Source organism: Eurytemora carolleeae, unplaced genomic scaffold, assembly GCF_000591075.1.
Source record: "Eurytemora carolleeae unplaced genomic scaffold, Eaff_2.0 scaffold409, whole genome shotgun sequence".
NCBI classification, from domain to species: Eukaryota; Metazoa; Arthropoda; class Copepoda; order Calanoida; family Temoridae; genus Eurytemora; species Eurytemora carolleeae.
Genome location: NW_019397434.1, coordinates 200,532 through 224,134, shown reverse-complemented (window position 1 = coordinate 224,134; position 23,603 = coordinate 200,532). Strand labels below are relative to the sequence as shown.

The following is a 23,603-nucleotide window of genomic DNA, read 5'->3' as shown; positions in this document are numbered from 1 at the left end:
ATATTTCTCAAGTCATGCAATTTCTAACTTAAGATTTTAATAAAAACTTTTCCAAAAATATTGGTTCAACTTTTGAAGTTAAAACTTTCATGTGTTTAAAAAAAATGTATTTTTTTAGCTTCCAAAAATATCTTTAAAAAGTTGTCAAAATGTGTTGCATTCATTTATCAGTGAACTCCTTTTGGTTGCCTGTTTAAAGGGACTATAAGCATAATTTTAGCAAAAATGGCAATGTCATATTCACAATAGTACCCTTAAAAGCTTTGTTTTTAATTTTGCGAATTGCTGGTGTTGAAGGTGTCATATCAATTGAACTAACGATCGATTGAACGAACGTAAGTTTTGGATTTATGTTGTTTAAGACTAACGTTCCAAATAGCTTAAGTCCGCAAATGTTATAAAATATGTATTTTTAATAGGTTCATATTAACATGATTAAATTTATATTTGTTTAAATGCTCTAAAAGCCGGCTTGTGAACAGCTGACTTTCGTTCAATCGGATATTAGTCCAATCAATATAGCATTATATCTGTAATTGTTATCAAACATATCTTTTATACAGTAGGGGTAAACAAAAAAAGATTATTAAGAAAAAATCAAAAGTGTGTACATTGGATACTCAGTTTAATCAATAGGAATTAAGGAGATCCCATAAAGTTTTCAGCTCTGAGGCCGAATTTAAAGTATTTGAGCGGCGGCTTAAATTTGAGACACGGCTCAAATATACAGGGTGTCCCACATCAAACTAGACCGCGTCAATGGTCTAAATTACGATTTGGGGGACAAATCAGAAAATTTAAGAAGAATGAATCATTTTAAAAAATTTATTAAGGCTTATAGAAAATTTTGTTGGCAGAAAATGCTAGATTTTTTGCGTTAAAAATTTTTGATAATCTAATATGATATGGGACGCTCTGTAGTTGGTTCCACTTAAGATTGTATTCAATGTTTCAAGATTCAAGCAGGCGCTTAATTTAAACCGGTTTTGGGCGGACGTGGCTCAAACTCATTAAATTCGGACTCTGGTGGGTTAAATGTTTGATATTTTAAACTTAGATTATTTTATCTAACAGAATTAATAGCTTGTCTGTGACATTGGTTTGCAAAATCAATTTGAAAAATTATACTATACCAGCTTTCAGTTTTCACGAACACTCCTTTTAAACATCAGCTGTTTTCCTTGAATAAAGAATTGTTAAGGACTAGGAGTCCGTTCTTTCAATGGTTTTATGCTAATCTTTAAAGTGTTGAAGCACTGAACCCCTCTAGGCCAGAAAACCTAACTTCTTCGAGAATATCATTTCTTTTATTCCATTCTTTCATGATTTTCTTACAGTGGTATGTGATTATATCAATACAATGAAGACGACTTTTTATTTAGATTTTGGTTTTTATCAAGCTCTTAACCAGCATGGATAGACATCAAATAAAAGTCAGGAGAAGCTGTCAGCTTCTGTTAGATTACTTGTAAACTTGTAATTAAAAAAAAACTTAAATAAAAAGTCGTCTTTATTTTATTGATATAATTACCTACATTTTTCTAAGGCCAAAACTTTTGAGTTGAATAGCGCGGGTAAACTCGATATTTACAGTGAAAACTTTTAAATGAAAGGATTTAAAGGGATTGTATAATCGCAATTTCAAGTTTTGTTTCTTTTGCGTTTTTTGGGAAAATGACTTGCGCATTTCTAGCTTAACAAAGCGATGGAGAAATAATCAGAATTAAACACTTTTTGAGTCAGAAAAACGACGGTATCTTAAACACTTTTTTCATCATAAAAAAGTTAAAGTTAAAGAGTCTAGAAAGCCAATCTTGGAGCTAGAGCAACAGCTTAAAGCCACACAAAGGAATTGAGTCTAATTGCCACAAACTCAACCTTTATAAACCCTTACATCTTTGCAACTTGATGATGTACATCTTTGCTATTTCAAACTAAAATTATTTGATCTAACAGAATTCCTTGTTTGAAATATCTAAGGTCTACGACATTGGGTTTCAAAGATATAGGGATTAAAAAATCAGAATTTGTCACTAAGACTTAAACTCTTTCACTTTCTTGTACCTTTTTTATGTTTCCTCCTTGAACTATTTACCGTTTTATCAATCAATTAATCATTTTTTTCCTTTGTGTAAGTGAATTGTGTAATTATGGTGCAGAGGCCATAAAGGAAATGAGGCAATTTTAAAGCAATAAGGGGTGTTAATCGGACATGCCAATCCATGAATGAATGAGCTGTTTAAAGTGTATCTAGTGTATTCCTGAGACGAGATTTTAAAAGCTTAAACCCGAGTAAAACCCAAACTCGGGCTTAGATAGAACCCAAGTCAGGATTGGTTCTGATTCAACCAATGCGAGACTGTTTAGCAAGCTTTCTCTCTGTAGCAGACAGAATACCGTCAGATCAGCTGTGACAATGAGATGTAAATTTCGAAAATTCAAACTTTATGGAGATATATTATTTTCATAGTATGTTTATTTTATATATTTGATCAAATTTGACACCACAAATAATTCCCGAGATTTTAAATGTACAAATATAAAGTTTTTACGAAATTTACAATCATCAGCTGCTGAAGACTCGAGCCTTAAAGAGAGAAAAACCCAAGATGGTTGGTTTTAGCGAAACTCAAGGCCATTAAAAACCCGGTCTTGACTTGAGCTTTACTTGGGTCTAAGCAGACGCAAAGACCGGGTTTTACTCGGGTTTAAGCTTTTAAAATCTCATCTGTGCTGAACTGTTGTGTTCTTCTGAAAGAATTCTATCAACATTATCAAATATTAGATTTCTCCAGTTTTCCTAATTTTATTCCAATATTTGGAATCTCGGGGAAACTTGATAAAATGGATTCATATCAATGAAATGGATGCCAGGGGCTTTATTCAGCTGGGGCGTTAAGTACAGGGGACAATGATTACCCCCCCCCCCCCCTCTCTACAGGGGGATAGCTTATGAACTTTGTTAAGACGAAAGCATTTTGACTTTGTTTGACTTTGTTTGACTTTGTTAGACTTTTTTTTTGACTTTGTTTGACTTTGTTTGACTTTGTTGGACTTTGTTGGACTTTGTTTGGCTGCGTTTGACCACATTTGTTTAGGTTGAAAGTACTTGCTGATGGCTCCCTCCGAGTTCCTAACCTCCATATCCTCCTGTTGTCCTCCAACCAATTGGAGGCTTTATCCTCCAACTCTCTGGCTGGTTTGCCTGTCCTCAGTTCCATTTCTCTAGATCAAAATAAACTTAAGGAATATATTTTTTATCAATCAACAAAGAACAAATCAATCAATCAATCAGTCAATTGATAATCAATCGATCAATCAATGCATCAATATTTTTGATCGAATCAATTAGTTGCGCAAATATAAGGGAAAGGCAGCCTGATTGATTTAAATCTTGTCCCTTAAAATCTTGGTAAAAACCGCAAATAAAGGAATTGAGTCTTTGCCACAAACTCTGCTTTTCTAAACCTTATATCTTTGGATTCTAATGTTGTAGACCTTAAATATTTCAAACTATGAATTCTGTTAGATCAAATAATATAAGTTTGAAATATCAAAGATTTACGACATTGGGTTCCAAAGAAATAGGGATTTTAAATTAAGAGTTTGTGACAAAGACTCAATTCCTTTGAAAGAAAATCCTTGAACAAATTTCTCCCTTTCCTAGTTTGTCTGGTCCCTCTTTCTATTTTTGAACAAAGTTTTACTAAACCCTGTAATCCATAGTTAAATATTTTTCAATTTCATTAAAATATCAAATAATCTTAATTCCACACTTAATTTGAAAATATTCTAAATATCAAGAATGTACGTCAGATCAAGGTTATAATGCAAGGAAAGTTAATTGAAGTTGTGTACATATTGAAACCAGTTCTCTCTGGGCGGAATTTGTAAACAAGAATAGATGCATCAGTGTTCGTTTAGTATCTGAGGAGGTTAAAAGCTTAAATTTTGATAATTTTGATAATTCACATAATAGTTTCCTATGACCAGAATATTTCATTGATTATTTATGAGAAAGATGGATCCCATGTCCGGCTTCGACATCCATCTTGTGTTTACATTACCGCACAGAGACAGTACACTGCACTACAAAAGATGCGTACACCTCTGAAATAACTTTCCTTGCATTATAACCTTGCGTTAGATAATAATTCATAATTTTGGTTATTAATTTCTATCATTTAAATATAAACATATACACTTGTTTGAGTGGGTGGCTAATTTTTGTAAAAATCTCCCAGCTATTTCAAGTGTTAATCGTTTGAATTGACTAGTAAATTGTAAGTTGTAAAATCTAAAGTAAATAAGTTCAAAAAATTAAGTTGTAGGGAGATATATGCAATTTCAATTTTCTTTTAAGATGTCTGACTTAATACTTTTTTAAACAAGAAGGATGTTCAAAATATTTAAATCAACTATGTTATTGTAATGGGTATTATTAAGTGCGAAAAAGATTTTGCTGGAATTTAAATTTTTTCTAGTTTGTTTAATAAAAATAAAAATATTTAAACAACGAACGTAATAGCAGGGTGAAAAAGTTACTTTTTCGCCCTGTTGTAGGGCGATAAAGTCACTTAATCACCCTACAACGGGAAATATATTAGGTGTGATGAATTCCCTCAAAATTGAATAAAATATATTTTTTCCCAGGAGCTTCCAGATAACTTGTTCCTAAACACATCAAGCATACAGGCAAACACTAGCTTTAGAGTTCATAGAGTACATATAACATGTACAGTACAGTTTCAGATAATACAAACTGCAGTGTACAGTTTCTTCACAGTTCAAAGTGTACATAGAATAAATACCTTATTAAAAAAATCAAGAGGAACAAAATATTCTTTTTTTCAATATTAAAAACCATAATGCTTTGATTAATTAATTTTTCAAAGTATCCATTTATAAGTTGAAATCTCTATTTGTCTGTTTGTTTTTCTTATCATACATCTCCACCGATTTGCCTCAAATTTAGATTTGGGAACTCGGGAAAACCACGGGAATGTTCTTAGCTTGGTTTTGAGATTTTAAGTTGCGTGGGTCAAGGTCTTTTATCGGGAAAAATAGCTAAACTCCTAATTTACCACCAAGTGCGGGTAAACGGCGATAATAATTCATGAAACCCTTGACAAATTAGCCTCAAATTTTGAGTGCGGAACTCGGGAGAATCACGGGAATGTTCTTAGCTTGGTTTTGAGATTCTAAGTTGAGTGGGTCGACTTTTATCGGGAAAAATAGCTAACATCGTTCTCTATATATAGTAGCATCTCTGTTTGATTGTATGTCCGCTAATAACTCATGAACCCCTTGACTGATTTGTCTTAATTTTTATTTACAACCAAGTGCGGGTAAACGGTAGTTTTACCTGGGCAACGCTGGGTTCTCAAATTAGTATTAATATTAACCCCTGCAAATATAATTTTGTCTTTTTATTTCATATATTCAAGATTCAAATCTAGAGAAAAGGGGATTGAATATCTCGCCTTTAGAGAAAGGGGGGGGAGGTTGAATTATTCTCCCCTTTGAGATCCAAAGAAACAAATATAATCTGATATAAAGTTTGCAATTTTTCTAAGTATCTGCGAAGTTTTGCCAAACTTTTATTAGAATGAAATCAAGCAAAAATGGACGCTCTCAGATATCTCAGGAAAACTTTCAAAAAAAAAAAACTTCTTTTATTTCTGCTAAAAAAACTGTTTAAATCCTTTTTTGCAAGGGAAGGTGTCAAAAATATTAAGTAATGAAANCCTTTCTTTGTAAAACCTTGTTTGCTAGCTGTCTCTTTCCATGATTCAATCAAATTTGTCTCGGTCAAATTTTGCAGTTTCAACAATAACAGTTTCTGTTTCAAGAAACTGTCAACTTCAGACAAACCGCCATTTTGTTTTCCTTGCTGCCATTTTGATTTCTTTTTAACTTTTATTTCTGTCTTTTTTATCCGACAATTATTTTAAAGGACTTTCACAGTAATTCCAGTGAATCTCTATATTATAAAGAGGGGCATGTCCGATTCACATTGGTACCATGTAAACCTTCGTATGATCAAAAATGCGGATCTATACAGCAGAGACAAAAAAAAAGAAAATTGACAGAATTAACTAGGTTTAAAGATAGAAAAACAGATTTGCTCTCCATGGTTAATTGAAATTACATCTTTTCGTCACAAAATTCCGGCAACTATTCTATATAATCGGCAACTATTCTGTATTTCCGACAACGTACTATTATATATTTCCGGCAACTATTCCATATTTCCGGCAATTATTCTATATTTCCGGAAACTATTCTATATTTCCGGCAACTATTCTGTATTTCCGACTACGTACTATTATATATTTCCGGCAACTATTCCATATTTCCGGCAATTATTCTATATTTCCGGCAACTATTCTATATTTCCGGCAACTGTTCTGTATTTCCGACAACGTACTAATATATATTTCCGGCAACTATTCCATATTTCCGGCAATTATTCTATATTTCCGGCAACTATTCTGTATTTCCGACAACGTACTATTATATATTTCCGGCAACTATTCTATATTTCCGGCAACTATTCTATACTTCCGGCAACTATTCTATATTTCCGGCAACTATTCTATATTTCCGGCAACTTTTTTGTATTTCCGGAAACTATTCCATATTATCTGCAACTATTCTATATTTCCGGCAACTATTCTATATTTCCGGAAACTATTCTATATTTCCGGCAACTATTCTATATTTCTGGCAACTATTCTATATTTCCGGAAACTATTCTATATTTCCGGCAACTATTCTATATTTCCGGCAACTATTCTATATTTCCGGCAACTTTTCTATATTTCCGGAAACTATTCTATATTCCCGGCAACTATTCTATATTTCTGGCAACTATTCTATATTTCCGGCATTTATTCTATATTTTCAGCAACTATTCTATATTTCCGGCAGCTATTCTATATTTCCGGCATTTATTCTATATTTCCAGCAGCTATTCTGTTTATTTCCGGCAACTATTCTATATTTCCGGCATTTATTCTATATTTCCAGCAACTATTCTATATTTCCGGCAACTATTCTATTCATATCCGGCAACTTTTCTATATTTCCGGCAACTATTCTATATTTCCGGCAACTATTCTATATTTCCGGCAACTATTATATTTATTTCAAACGACATTATGTGAAATTGAATTTTCTGAATTTTGATTAAATGTCACCAAATCTTTAAAGTTCAGAAGCTTAGGCTGTATTTCTAAACTGAATAGGGGGGTTAAATCCTCTTATATGATTAATTTNTTTATGATATGTGTAAATGTAATTTGAATTTGTTATCTTTGACAAGTTGGTACTAACTTTTTCTTTAAGATGTTTTGTAATTATATTTACATTTTTATAGAATATCTAAATGTGAAGCTGAAATTTGAAATATGTATCCTTGAAAAATTAAACTTGTTACGGAAAATAGAATTTTAATTTCTGGCATCTACTATAGAGGATATCTACTAAATCCTCCACTACTCTCTGGCATTTTCTATGTTTAATAACGAACCCCCCTCCCCTTTCTTCTGTACACAGATTTTATCTGATTTTCTACTTACTTTTCTACCAATTCTACAGTTTTTTTTAAACTACTTTTTTCCAAATTCTCTTTTTTACCTTTCTTTATTCTTAGAATGGTTGGATATTCATGGAAATAGTGTGGAGGAGATTGGGAATTACTATCAGGAAAAAAAAACATGAAAAAAATTTAAATTGTCGAATTGAAAAGTGTTCAATTCTGAAAATGTCTTCATTGTTTCTCCAGTATATGAGTTATTTAAATATATAAACCACAATTGTAAATTGTAAAATTATCTCTGACCAAACCAAGGTTTAAAGGATTCAGTTAAGAATGAGACATGACACTTTAGAAACGGAGGTTCACTGGTGAATATGTTAGCAGTCCCTTTGAGGTCATTTTGTATCGAAATTACTACTATTTGTTGTCCTTATTCTGGAAGCAATGAGCCCTTGCTTAAACAATATTGTAGGATCTTTTTTAACATTTCAAAATCTTAATTTAAACAATTTATTTTCGAGGAATAGATTCCCTTTCTCCTGTTTTAATTTAGCATTAATGTTCGAATTTTATTGAAGTCCATAAACTTTCATTTCATTCAAATAAAAGAGAACAGAGCCGGCACCTTAAACACATTGAAAATTAACAAAACTGAGTTTTGAGACACTCCATAAGGTAGAAGATTAGATTTATTGACTTTGCAACCTTGAGAATTTGTATAACCAATAGCTTTTCAGAAAAATGAGATTTGCGCATAAATTTTATTGGTGTACAGTCTCGAATTGCCTTACATAGTCTGTAATTGTACTGTACACTGTACAACTTGCTCGAGCTCACTCCTGTATGCCGAGTCCATTATCGCCTGATCCAATCAGGGTTCAGTCATGTGTTTGTCGTCTATTCTGAACCAATAGAAATAGTATGGCGGTAACATCTATCTTTCTATCTATCTCATTATCCAATTAGAGTTATGAATCCTTCAATCCAAAGTGAATGCGAACGTTTTGTGAAGCAACCAAATGAAATAACTAAATGACGAATCTTAAAAGTCTGAAAACCTGGTTTCTGATTATTTTTAATTATCCTTCCCAAGTTTAATTATTTTTTTTCAATTGTTTTTCTGCTTCTACAGTTACGAGAGGGGTTTAAACTTCACACCTTGGACGCTTCATTCAACAAAATAAGGAAATCAAATCAAATCAATCAATCAATCAATCGATCTTTTAAAAGACAAAACACAATTGATCAATCTGTTAATTGATCAATATACTGCTTCAGGTAAACTGTAATCTTTTATATGATCAATGCGTAATTGATCAAGTTAAACTATATAGTTGATCAATAAGATTGAAATATTGATTAATCAATTTAACTAATATATAATTTTGATGAATTTTGATTTCGATAAGATAAGTTTAAAACCAATTCTCATAGTCAATTTAGATATGTGCTGTCAAACAAAATGGGTATTTTTAGAAGCTATCGAATTAAATTGAATATCCAGAGGCAGAATTTAAAGAATTTGTGCCACGTCTTAAATTTGAGCCCCAGCTCAAATATGGTTGGTTCCACTTAAAGTTGTATTCAATGTTTCAAGATTTAAGTCGGCAATCAATTAAACCCGGTTTTGGGGGGATTTAAGATGTAGCTCAAATTCATTAAATTCGGACTCAGTATCCAGAAATTGGACAAATGAGTATTTTTAAGGGGACTGTACAGAAAGCGCAATTTCAAGCCACCATTCATGCCAAGATAACAATGTCCAATTAACAACGGTACCCTGACAAGCTTTGTCTGATCAAATGAATTGGCTGTCAATGTTTGCGTTAAATTAAACTTTTTATTTAAAATTAAAATGACTTGTTTATATAAGAAACTATGGAGAAATTTATCGCATTAAGGTTTTTAAGGGTACCGTTGTAAATCGGGCATTGCAGACCTTCATTGGATGGTCTATTAAAATAAAAAATTTCTGAGAGATATTGCAAGGCTGGATTGATAACTAATGAAAATTTCATGAAGCTAAACTATAATTTAAAAAGCTTTAAAAAATATAAACTAGTATATTCCAGTAATTTATAATAAAAGTTTATAACAAACAGGTTTTTATAATTTACATTTACATTAGTTATGTTATTTTATAAGAGTTCTTCGGAATAAAAAAAATAATGCCATATTTAGAAAGGGTAATCTTTGTGTTGAACCAGCTTTGAAATTCTAAGGAGTCTTCTGTTGAAAACCTCATAGGTTTTTACCGGAGAGGAAACTAGAAAATTCTATTCCGGTTTTTATCTTGAAGAAACTTATCCCCAAGAGAGATAAAAAGGAAACCTCCTGATCTAGCAACACTTGACATACAATAGAGAGTATATTGTACCAAAGAGAGAGATTACCAAGGAGAGAGATGGGAGGGGAGGTTTGTAAATTGTTTGAATGGTTTAGAGGGGAAGAAAGGGGTGTTTGTATAGTGCTCAAATGGTTGTGAGGGGAGGAGAGGCCCCGGAGGGGTGTATATTATTCGAATTGTTGAAAGAGTCAAGGGGGGGTAGGAGATTATGTGATATAAATACTTTCAATCTGAAGGAGGAGATGGGAGTAGGGGTGATGTTATAAAGAATTGCTGACTTTACAAGAGATTAGAGAAGAAGGAGTTTTCAACTTTTCCCTGACATGAAAAAAGTTTTCAATTTTTAAGACGGATTACTTTACATGATGAAAGAAGCTGGAAATTCATAGAACAATAAAAAATATTTAAAGCAAGTTCAGTTTAAAGGTTATGAAAAATATTTTTCCAGTACAATCCGATACAGTCTACAGACTGATACAGAAATGTAAAAAAGATTATGATATTTTTCTGTAGATTTTAGATTTTTCAGTAAACTTAATTCTGAATACAATATTAATGGACCAGTTAAAAAAAATTTCCATAATTAGTTTTGGAATTAATTTTGCTATGCATTTTGTACATTGCAAAAAAGTTTTCATACCCCATGAAAGAATTTTTTATACTTGAGATTCAAGTTTTTTTCAATTAATTTTTATTTTTAAACTCTTTGTGAATTTTAGAGGAAGTTTGCTCCTAAAATATGTTCAACTTAACAAATTCATGTAACCTTTTATTTATTTGGAGTTTTAACTTTTCAGCATATTTTTTTTAAACAAGCCTTAAACCCTAAACAGGCAGGGCCCCCCTTTAGTTTTTTGTCCTAGCACACCAATTTTTGACATTTTTATTGTGAAAGGATTTTTTGTAAAAAAATATTTTTTTTAATGCATGGGATAGGGTATAAGGCGATAATAAGTCAAGTCTTGGTTAATAAAAAAAAAAAAAATAGCCCATAACTTTTCTGTGACTAAAGCTACAGATCTATAAACTATATTTTTTTAAAGACCTTTAAAAATGGATGTAGAAACATGTTGTACATATTGATATTTGTTTAAAATAAAAAAAAACATTTTTTGAACATTTTTTGGCATTTTTTTCAACCCTTAGTAGCACTCAAACTATTTATGTTATCGGTCTAATTTTTATTCAATGAGCTGGCCGTTCAAAATTGGGCTATGAACATGCATTTCAACCTTGTACCCTGCCTTTATAGGGTTAATACTTTTTAAACTAAAGCTAGAGATTCAACACAATCAGGACTTGAACCTGAGCCAGAACAAGCTGACCCACTTCCCAGAGCAGGTCTCTTCTCTTCCACTTCTCCGAAACCTGGATCTAGGAGAGAACTTGATCAAGGATCTAAACACAGGGACAGAGCCAGTACTTTCATCCCTCTATGGGCTCAGGTATATAAAAATAACATTATTTCTACTCAGAGCTCAATGATTTGTACTTGCATTATTCAATTCAAGTATCAAATATAACATGATATAAACTCAGAGTTTATAATTTGTACTCACGTTCCTCCATAGACTCTGTTTTCAAATGTAAAATTATTTTTCCTCAGAGCTAATAATTTGTACTTGCACCCCTCTACAGACTCAGGATTTCCAGTACTGCTCTATATTCTGCCTGCTTCATATCATCAAATGAAAAAAACTAAAAATCTTTACAGTTACCAATTAATGCTCCACATAAATGTAAATTTTAAAGGCTCAAAAAAATCCTCGCCTTTGTCTGAAGTTCCAAAGTTTGTTTTTGGTAAACTTGGAAAGTTTTGAGTTTGTGTGTAGAATTATTTTGTACTGAGGGAACTAGGAAGGGAAACAAGGCTTATTGGATTTCATGGCACACTGGAGAAATCTAATTGAGTTACACTCTTACCATAATCCAGCTCTAACCATTCCAGCCAGCAATGTACACAATTTACCAAACCAAACCAAAAATTCCCGCCAAAATGAGAGGGTTGTCAATTTACCCCTCCTAACCCAAATGTTCCTGCTAAAGTTGAAGAGAAATAAATTTACCAAAATTTACCACCAAAATGAAAATGAAATTAATTTGCCTAACCAAACTGAAGCTTCTGCCAAAATTTCATCGTACAATTTTTACCGAACCATTTTAAAAATACAGTTTGTGTTTCATTCTAAAATTGGATTGTAAATTATACAAAATAGATTTTCAAAATAAAAGAATTTGAAATTCAAAAGAATGAAATATATTGCAAAATAAAATGAATATTTTATTCCACCTTGTTTTCCCAGTTGTTTCTGATTCAAGGTTGAACTTTGAAATGTTTTGAAGATTATTCTTCATCTATACAATACAATACAATCTAGGAGATGAAATTGTTAAAGCAGAATATTCTCAACCATTGTTTTCAACAAAATTAGAAATTCTTACTGACAGGAACATAAACAAACTACAGCAAATCAAGTTTTACATCTATTCCTGGATCATTTTGGATCCATAAATGCCTCATAGAACCTAAAGCTCTTGTTAACCCTTTAAAAACTTTGTGAAATCAAGGACGGTATCTTCCTACTTCATAGATGTTACACAGAGACAGGTGTGACAAGCTAAAAAAGTTAAAGGAACAATTTCATGCATTATGGAATAATCGTCTTGTAAACGTTTTTTTCTTCATATCACATGTAGTTCTGTATAATAAGTGGTGTTAGGTACTTCTTCAAAGGCATTTTTTCCAAGGACGACTTCCCAAGTGAAAATGTTAGATGTTAGGTATTTTCCCAAAGGCGTTTTCCCAAGACCGACTTCCCAAGTGACAATTTCCCAAGCGGCAACTTCCCAAATGTGCAATTTCCCAAGCGGCAACTCCCCAAAGGTTTGGTTAGGCCCTCTGAGGCACCACAGGCTGCAATGCGGGTCGAGCACTGCGGCTAGGACAGACTTGGGAAGTTGCAGCTTGGGAAACTGCACATTTGGGAAGTTACCACTTGTGGAAGTTTCATTGGTTAGTTGTCAGTTGGGAAAAATCCTTTGGGAAAGTACCTAACATCTAACATCCAGGGGGTAGATTGATTTGAAAATCGTTTTTTTTTAATTGATATTGACTATAGCTGACTGATAGTTTATCCCAACATTTCAGATTTGATTTGATTTTATATTTTCTGATTGTTGATCTATCTAGGCTAGCCAGGAACCAGCTAAAATCTTTAAACCAAGCTTTCTTCTCAAGAATTCCAGGGGTGGAGATTCTTAACCTCAGTGATAATCAGATTCAGGTACACTGTTGGGACGGAAAATGAAAGTGTAAGGACCGAATTTTTTTTTTTTTTCTGGGACAAAAAATAACTTGGGATCGGACAAATAATCAATTTTGGAATTATATTGACCCCTGGGTACACAATTCGAATCTTGACTTAGTTCAACATTTCACCCCCTGACTTTATATATTTTAAATTTAATTTAAATACTTTTCTTGCAAAAAATATTTCAATTTAATTTTGATATTCAACATAGTTAAATGATTTTAATAGTTTAAATGTTTGCAGGAGATAGAACAGAATACATTTGTCCATCTTGGTAAACTGTCAGCCCTACGGCTAGATCAAAATCAGGTAAAATGTCAGCACTGTGGCTAGATCAAACTCCGGTAAACTGTCAGCGCTGTGGCTAGATCAAAATCAGGTAAACTGTGGCTAGATCAAAATCAGGTAAATTGTCAGCGCTGTGGCTAGATCAAAATCAGGTAAATTGTCAGCGCTGTGGCTAGATCAAAATCAGGTAAATTGTCAGCGCTGTGGCTAGTAAAAAATCAGGCAAATTGTCAGCGCTGTGGCTAGTAAAAAATCAGGTGAATTCGTATTACACTCACTGAAAGGAGATGATTAAATAAAGTTTAAATTAAATGTTTTTTATGTAAAGATAATTAGATATTTGGACTGAAACCGTTAAACATTTATAAAAAAGATAACCAAACTGATGTGAGCTTACACTTTTATATTTTACTACGGGAAATCTGCAAGCTTTAAATTAGAGAATATTTAAGTTTGCAAATTAGAGAATATTTAAGTTTGCAAGTACTTATTGAATTTTGATTTTTAAATAAAGGTGAAACATACATTGATATACAACTTTACGGTTTAATGAAAATTCTGATTTTATTAAAAATCAACTAAAAAGGGACTGTTTTCGTAGAAACTAGCATAAAGGGACTGTTTTAGTAGAAACAAGCATAAAGGGACTGTAAACGTGTTGCATTCACAACTTTACCCCTATGTTTGAAGAATGAATAAAATATTCATGGTTTTTCTGTAAAAGTACTGGCAGATCTATGCTATAGTAGGAATGGACGAAATTGTCAAAATTAATCACTTATCAGTCTGCCACATTATCTATCAGATTAAGGTTTAAAGGGTATCGTCGTGATCTTGCATGTCACTTTAAATCTGGAGGGTCACTTTAAATAAAATCGACATGCTATTTAAATATTACTGTTCTCTGCGAGAATTTTCTCTATAGAGGTGATATATACAATTTTATAAAATAGCACATTTGAACGATATAGTGTAAAGAGTACAGAAATAGCCAGTACAGTACAGTACATAGTACAGAGTAAGCCAGTACAGTGTAAGCCAGAACAGTACATTACAGTACAGAGTAAGCCAGTACAGTACAGTGCAGTACAGTACAAAGTAATCCAGTACAGTAAAGTACAGTACAGAGTAAGCAAGTACAATACAAAATAAAATTCTTAGAAAAAATTTTATTTCAAGTTTGCAAAGTTTTCCAGGTATGCATCAAGCAGTTAAAGCTTGAAGAAAATTTAACCCGAAGTGCATTGTTATAAACTATCTTCTTAAAGGGACTGTTTTAAACTTTCTTCTTAAAGGGACTGTTTTAAACTATCTTCTTAAAGGGATTGTTTTAAATTATCTTCTTAAAGGGACTGTTTTAAACTATCTTCTGAAAGGGATTGTTTTAAACTATCTTCTTAAAGGGAATGTCGACGTAATTTGAAATGACCCTCTTTATGAAATGACAAAATCACAATGGTTCCCGTTAAACCTTTATCTGACCAAGGAAAAATATTCCCACTGGGAAAATTAAATACTTTCAAGTTTGGTTTCCCTTCAATATCGGCTTGTGGATTTATGATGGTGCATAGACAACGAAGGAAAATGTCAAAATCAAACAAGTTTTAGGGTATCTTTGACAGTGTTACTCAAAAAGAGGTATAAAAGGTAACAATCGCCGACAGTCCCATTAACTCAATAACAAAATGCTTTCGTTCACTTTTTTACCAAAAAAAGTTTAAGTTTTCTCAACCTAGTTCATTAACTTGATTAACCCTGCTTTTCATGGATTCAGAAATACAAGGATTACACACCAAACCTCAAGGTTTAAGAATAACAAGGACGGTTTTTTTCTTCTTAAAAATCTACAATTAATATGACTTGAGGTTGATTTTGAGGGGCCACGATTTTAAAGAATTATTCTCAAAAATATTTGTATTTAAGTTTTTTCATAAGTCCCAGTAAAAGTGCAATCTCTTGTTTTTGCGTTTAAATTGCAAAATTGCAAATACTGCAAATTTTAAACTTTTGAAAATGGTAAAACAAGCAGATCTCTTGAACCCTTTAATTTTTCAAACTATGATTTCTGTTGGAGCAAAATAGTCCAATTTTGAAAAAACAAGCGTTTACACCTTCAGCTTGACGAGATAAAAAAAATAGAAAATTTAGAATTTCTTTTGGATCAAAAAAAATATATTCTTTGAAATATCTAATTAAAATACATTGTTGCATTTTGCAGCTTAATGATAATAATTGCAAACTGCATTAGATTTTATGCATTTTAGCAAACTGCAGAGAACTAAATGATAAATTATTAAACTTTAAAATTTTTAGATCCCAGATATAAACGGCCTCCTAACCGCCCAGGCCGGCCTCCGATGGTTAAACGTGTCCTCCAATCAGCTTCATTGGTTCGACTTCGCATTTATACCTAAAAACCTAGGTGAACAGTTTTAAATATTATCATTGTTATTAATATTACAATATCTTAGAGGTAAAAAATTGAAATTATGATTATTATTATTATTATTATTATTTTTCTCATTATAATAGTATGGCGGTAACATCTATCTTTCTATCTATCTCATTATCCAATTAGAGTTATGAATCCTTCAATCCAAAGTGAATGCGAACGTTTTGTGAAGCAACCAAATGAAATAACTAAATGACGAATCTTAAAAGTCTGAAAACCTGGTTTCTGATTATTTTTAATTATCCTTCCCAAGTTTAATTATTTTTTTTCAATTGTTTTTCTGCTTCTACAGTTACGAGAGGGGTTTAAACTTCACACCTTGGACGCTTCATTCAACAAAATAAGGAAATCAAATCAAATCAATCAATCAATCAATCGATCTTTTAAAAGACAAAACACAATTGATCAATCTGTTAATTGATCAATATACTGCTTCAGGTAAACTGTAATCTTTTATATGATCAATGCGTAATTGATCAAGTTAAACTATATAGTTGATCAATAAGATTGAAATATTGATTAATCAATTTAACTAATATATAATTTTGATGAATTTTGATTTCGATAAGATAAGTTTAAAACCAATTCTCATAGTCAATTTAGATATGTGCTGTCAAACAAAATGGGTATTTTTAGAAGCTATCGAATTAAATTGAATATCCAGAGGCAGAATTTAAAGAATTTGTGCCACGTCTTAAATTTGAGCCCCAGCTCAAATATGGTTGGTTCCACTTAAAGTTGTATTCAATGTTTCAAGATTTAAGTCGGCAATCAATTAAACCCGGTTTTGGGGGGATTTAAGATGTAGCTCAAATTCATTAAATTCGGACTCAGTATCCAGAAATTGGACAAATGAGTATTTTTAAGGGGACTGTACAGAAAGCGCAATTTCAAGCCACCATTCATGCCAAGATAACAATGTCCAATTAACAACGGTACCCTGACAAGCTTTGTCTGATCAAATGAATTGGCTGTCAATGTTTGCGTTAAATTAAACTTTTTATTTAAAATTAAAATGACTTGTTTATATAAGAAACTATGGAGAAATTTATCGTATTAAGGTTTTTAAGGGTACCGTTGTAAATCGGGCATTGCAGACCTTCATTGGATGGTCTATTAAAATTATGCTTACATTCTCTTTAAGAATCTTAAAACAAATTTATGCTAAAGACATACACTACAAGTTAACTAAAAATCAAAATAAGATTTGCAAAAAAAACCTTATCTGTAGAAAAGGTAGTAGCCGTGAAATTAGTTTAGCAGAGTTGTTCAATTTGATTTCCGTTGAGTCAGCAGTAAAACCTCAACAGATCTCTTCCAACAAATTAACTGAACAAACTTTTCGTAGATTTTTAGATAAATCAAAAAATGTTTGACAGGGGTGAATATTTTTCATAATTATCCCCCTCCCCCTGGAGGGGGGATGGTGGTTTTGATGGTTTGCGGAAAAAATTTAAAGTTGGATATCAACAGGCAGCTTTTTTCATTCTTTTTGATATTTTTTACACAAAAATTCACATTATTTCCTAAAATCAGCGAAGAACACCTTCTGAAGAAAAAAGATTTTCAAAAGGGGCGATGAAGAAAAATGTTTGTTTTCTTATGAAAATGTACACTCCTGGTTAAAATTTGCCAGAATTTAAGGCAACACTTGCAGAGTTAGAATTTCACGTCTAAAAATATTTGTTGAAGCTTCTTGGAGAAATTTCATTTTAAGATTTATTGAAAAAGTGTTCCTTCAAGTTTGAACATATTGGAAAAGTGTTCCTTTAAGTATGAACATGTTGGAAAAGTGTTTCTTTAAGTTTAAGCATATTTGAAAAGTGTTCCTTTAAGTTTGAACATATTTGAAAAGTGTTCTTTCCAGTTTGAACATATTTGAAAAGTGTTCCTTTAAGTATGAACATGTTGGAAAAGTGTTTCTTTAAGTTTAAACATATTTGAAAAGTATTCTTTCAGGTTTGAACATATTTGAAAAGTGTTCCTTTAAGTTTGAACATATTGGAAAAGTGTTCCTTAAAGTTTGAGCATATTGGAATTTGGAAAAGTGTTCCTTTAAGTTTAAACATATTAGAAAGTGTTCCTTTAAGTTTGAACATATTGGGAAAGTGTTCCTTTAAGTTTAAAAATATTAGAAAGTGTTCCTTTAAGATTAAACATATTAGAAAAGTGTTCCTTAAAGTTTGAATATATTGGAAAAGTGTTCCTTTAAGTTTAAACATATTAGAAAGTGTTCCTTTAAGATTGAACATATTAGAAAAGTGTTCCTTAAAGTTTGAATATATTGGAAAAGTGTTCCTTTAAGTTTGAACATATTGGAAAAGTGTTCCTTTAAGTTTGAACATATTGGAAAAGTGTTCTTTTAAGTTTGAACATATTGGAAAAGTGTTCCTTTAAGTTTGAACATATTGGAAAAGTGTTCCTTTAAGTTTGAACATATTGGAAAAGTGTTCCTTTAAGATTGAACATATTAGAAAATCCCACCCTTCTATATCCAGTTTGTGTATGAGTATGGTGAGAACTGGTTTTCATCCAACCAGATGGATTTGACAATTTTTACCAAATATCGCATTTTTGCTCCAGGTTTAAATAGTCATATATTTTATATAGTCCAATGAACATGAACCAGATGCAGTGTGTACACTGTACACAGACTCATTTCTTTTAATAAGTTCATTTTCAAGCTACTTGTAAGAATATTTGTTTACTAACAATTCATCAAATATACATATGATGGCTTAGATGTCGTCCATCTATTCGAAAAAAACAACATTGTATCTAGATCATTTTATTTGTTTATTGTTGTTGTTGTTATTGTTGTTGTTTGTTTTTGTGTATGTCTCAGTTCTGATATATGGTTGTAGTTGTTTCCCGACTATTCCCTGGTGTAAAACAATGATTACCTTGGCTGGACCTTCTATTATTCCCCTAGGGGGGAGGAGGAGGGGGAGAGCCAGGAGATGGAAAACATGGAGAGATTAAGGGATAAAAGATGGAGGCTTGTATATGGATCTCGTAAGAAAACTTTGCCATCCACTGAAATGTTTTCTTGTATGTACCATCGTCCGGTCCAGTGTAATCGTACTTAGAATATTTTTGATCGTTTATGCACAAAACATAGGAAAGCTAGATTTATATGACAGACCACATCACACAAAACTAGTCAGAGCTAAGTTTGCCAATTTTGATCTGGCAAACAAATCAATCAAACATAGCGTAATGGACATTTTTGAGTTTTGTAGAAATTGCTTGTGCATCCTAAATTTGAAGGCTAAAAAAAAGATTCCTGTGGGTACTAATTAATTGAGAAGAAAGAAGAAGAAAATTTAAGACAAACAATTGCTGCTTTTAGATTAAGAAAGAGTAGAATGAAGGGAAGGAATCTGTGGTCCCTGGAGCCTATTATCCATCCTAGGATTAAATTGAGATCAAACTAATCCTTGTCCTCTCTCCTCTCTCAACATGGGTTAAGTAGGACAGGGCATAGTTCACCCTGGAGATAGTTGTTCAAATACAAAATAAATTTTATTGTGATGGGAGCAGATGCATTTTCACTATCTTGCACAGTCATCGGATATGTGAACGTCTATGGTCATGATTGATAGTGATATTAATGCTGTTCCCATCGCAATGTAACTAAATTGCTTTGAAAAAATATTCTCATTGAATTAATACAAGGAAATTAAAAATAAACGGAAAGACCAATTCTAGAAAATTTTGTTAATTGTCATACATAACATAGTCTAAACTACAATGTGTATTTTTTTTATAATTTTTAACAAACGAAAAAAACGCTATTTGCACTAACCATTAACAGCTGGTTTGAAAAAAGGACTAACATGCTCAGGCCTAGTTAAGGTCCCATTAATACAACTTTGCCCCATATCTTATCAGAAAAGGACAATGTCACCTTTTGGAATTGTACATAGAGAGATAGTTAGATAAATTTCAACTTTACTTGTTATAGTTAACTAAGTTCATGAGTTGAATATACATTATGTCTATTTCAGTAGAGGAAGGAGGGGGGGAGGGGAAGGGAAGAAAAAAGTTAAATGAAAGCCCTCATTAACCCTAGCTTATGCTGTACAACCAATCAGATTCAGCACAATGCCTGGTGTGTTTTCAGATCAACATATTTTTAACTTTGTCAATTTATTTATCTTTAATTTTTTATGAAACAAATTTATTGATTATTTATTGCAGAATGCGGATAATTACTTTTCCAATCTTCTTGTTTTCTGGCTGTCCTGTTTTCTCATTCAATTAGCTNCAATATCAGCTCTTGAGTTTCTGTATTTATTCCAGTTGTGTTAGATATTGACGCAATCAATGCAGGTTTTTTGCTGACATTGTTGTATAAGGAGAACTTCCCTTTGTCAGCTGCATCACATGTATCAGTGTCTTGCAGTAATTTAGAAAGAAATTAGAATACCTCCAAGCCTTAGCTGCATTCCTGTAGGTTCAAGGTGATTTAGGTGTACCCCCTAGGAAAGGAACACCTATGATACCTATGATGATCTCTCTCAGAAAGTATTGATTAAGATTCCACAGTAAAGCATTTTCTGAGTTCCAATATGTCTGCTTGTGAAGTAGGATAAGGTTTGATTTTAGGAGGTAGGAGGATGAGGATGGGGGTGTAAGGGTAACAGGTATGAGAAATACCATAGTCCTCACTGTTAACATGTATTCCCACATGGACAGATTTTAAGTGAAAAAATAACCCGCTAAGCATGCTGTTCCATCGCTTTAAAGCACGGGGAGTGTGTCTTTTGCCTATCATTGGCAGAGGTCTGCCATGATTAATCCAGTTTCCATTGTAAGAAGGGTAAAAAACCAGTTTGTGGTATTTGATTAAAGGTCTATTGAAGGCTCTGTTTCCCCTAGAACCGGTGTGTGTTCTCTATCCCTGATTTTTAGAGTTTCTGTATTCCTTCTGTATTAATCTTTTTTCCTATTTCTTGTTTGGGATTAGTCACACTTTCTTCTCAGTTGTGGAGAGAAGGGACCGTAATATTTAGACTACTATACTGAAAACATTTAACAAGTTAAAAACCACCTAGCAACCAGTCATGGAATTATGTATGTAAAACAATCAGCTGAATGGTTTCTAAGCACATTAATTTTTTTTTCTCCCTGCCACTTGAAATTTGCCACTGTCAATGCCAATGAGACAGATTTCTCTGGTTGGCTTACCCCTGGCTAAGATATGGTGTGGGTCCAATATTAAATATTCAAAGCTTGACACTCGTCCTTCTGCAAATCCAGGGAAATTTTACATTCAGGAAATCAATTCAATTTGAATAGAAAACAGGATTGGAGATGGAAGAAAGCAAATAAAGGAAAACAGAGGTGGGATTTTACAATCCTGAAATTTTCAAGTTCAGATTAACACACGACCTCAAGGTTTGATAAAAAAATTCTGAACTCAAGGTAAGTCCAGCTCAATAAATACCAAACTTGATATTATGAAGTCCTAGACTTAAGTATCAGTTTAATTAAAATCTGTAAAGTATAACTAAAATGCAATTTACAAAACCTCATAGAAATAAGTGAAGTCCGGTTTAATGAAATATATCTGAGTAGATGGGGTTTTTAAATCACTTGATTAAGTACACAAGCATAGGAGACTTAGTGCTGTGGCTTAGAAGTCAAAAGATTATGCAAATATGTCTGATGTGCACCAGAATTTGGGTAAAATTACCTATTGGTATATTTCAGAATCTGATTTGGGAAATCTTGTGTGACAGGAATAACAGATTTTGTTTGAATATGGGCATCAAATGGAGAACAGTTTTTCTTTACAGTTTCAAATAGGATTTTCCATTAACAATGAAATTGTTTGGAGAAAAATAACAAACACTTAAAAACAAATGGAATGATTTGGAAAAGAATCAACTTTCCAGCTGAAAGCTGCTGTTAAGGAACGTGGAACATTTCAAAAAGTAAGATTGGGTCCAGCCCTAATGACAAGTTAAGACACTATTGCACTGGAAAACTTTCTTTCTGTGTAATAACATTGGAATAAAAGTAAATTAATTACTGCCCACAAGAGATTTGTGTCCACAAAAGTTTCTCCAACTTCTCTTAAGCCACGTGAAACAAACAAGGCATAATTATGTCCTTTGAAAATTGTGTGCATTTTTTTTTATCAAAAACCTTTACTGCAACACCCAAAAAGGTTAAGATTTTAATGGCATTTGAAGAAAATACATGTGTCTGCTTACTTTTAGACTAATTTGGCTTTTTTTTATAACATTGTTCTTTTTAATTTTTCCTAGATTGTCAAAACAAAAAAATTGAATAATTGTAAAAAATACAAGCTAAATGACTTCTAAAATTTTACAGCAGCCAAATTTTATTGGCTCATAAAAAGAACGTAAAATTTCTGAAAGATTTAAAATTTCTTAAGATATTGGTCAATTGTTATTTACTGCTTGGAGGTTTATTTGTAACATTTGTTAGAAGTCAATATACTTAATAGAAGCCAGGATTCTTCCCTTACCTTGACTTTGAAAGCTTTTTAAAGGGACTGTAAATGTAAATTCAAGTGACCCTATAATGTAATGTCTGATTCCCTATAATACCCTTGAAAGCTTTGTCTGATCAAGAAATAATTGAAAAATTTTCAGATTTAAAACTTTTCAAACTAGAACAATTATGTTATCTTCCATATTTTTTAACATATAAAGGTTGTGTATCTGACATACCCCTCTTTAAATGGAAGGTACCTTGAATTATTTACATCCGCAGTCTCCTTAAGTTTGAAAGGTAATCTGACACTTTTTACAGATCTATAAAAAGTTTGTAAAATTCTTTCTCTTCTGGATAATAAACCCTTGTGTTAATAATTAGATATTCATAAAAATGAATTTGTAGAATTTTGGAATTTTCAAAAAACCTTGCTTTGAAAATAAAAAATGAATACATCTGTGTGCAAGGTTGTACCTATTTTAAATGGTACAACAAATATTTTAAGTATTAAACTTTTGATCCTAAAATGAAGTGGTTCATAAATCTTACAAGCATTGAATTGATAAAAAATGAATTTTAAGAAAAGAAACCGACCTAAAAGGCATTGGTACTTATTATTGAGTAGTTTTAAAGAAAATATCAATAAGTTTTAGCTCCCCCACAACTTTTTACGAATTTATCCCCTACAGTCCAATTTTATATGCCTTTAGGAAACTACATGTGAGAGTAGGACCAAATTCAATAAAATTGCATGTAAAACGACATTCTTAACTGTTTTTATAAATGCCAAACACTCATATTTATTTATAACATTTTTTTCTTCAAGAATGATTGTTTTTCATAAACGATAGTTTTTAAAAAATTATTTTATAAAAAACAGTTGCTTATCGCTTTTATTAAAAAAACGATTGTTGTTCGTTTTCTAGAAGTTCAAAACAAATGGGTTGTTTTAAAAAATTATCATTATTTTTAGAAAAAAACGATTGTTTTTAAAAACAATCAAAAAACTAAATAAAAACCTTTATAATGTTTTTTAAAAACGATCCAAAAACCAAATTAAAAACGATCATTTTCAAAACTGATTAACAACCCTAAATGCCCCTACCTAAAGATCTAATAATAAGAGAGTATGTTTAGCAAATTTAGACAAGTTTTAAGCAAATAGTTTCTCTTTAATATATATTTCACACT

General features: G+C 31.9%; 1 protein-coding gene across 1 annotated transcript in view; it reads left to right on the top strand.

Moving 5' to 3' along the window:
• Window positions 1–15,925, top strand: part of LOC111714273 (toll-like receptor Tollo) — a 33,503-nt gene extending 17,578 nt beyond the window's left edge. The window contains exons 10-15 of the mRNA XM_023489338.1: window positions 3,099–3,246; window positions 4,654–4,695; window positions 11,187–11,335; window positions 13,081–13,174; window positions 13,445–13,510; window positions 15,803–15,925. Of these exons, the coding sequence (XP_023345106.1) occupies window positions 3,099–3,246; window positions 4,654–4,695; window positions 11,187–11,335; window positions 13,081–13,174; window positions 13,445–13,510; window positions 15,803–15,925 (622 nt within the window). The remainder of the gene's footprint in view (window positions 1–3,098; window positions 3,247–4,653; window positions 4,696–11,186; window positions 11,336–13,080; window positions 13,175–13,444; window positions 13,511–15,802) is intronic.
• Window positions 15,926–23,603: the final 7,678 nt, after the last annotated feature.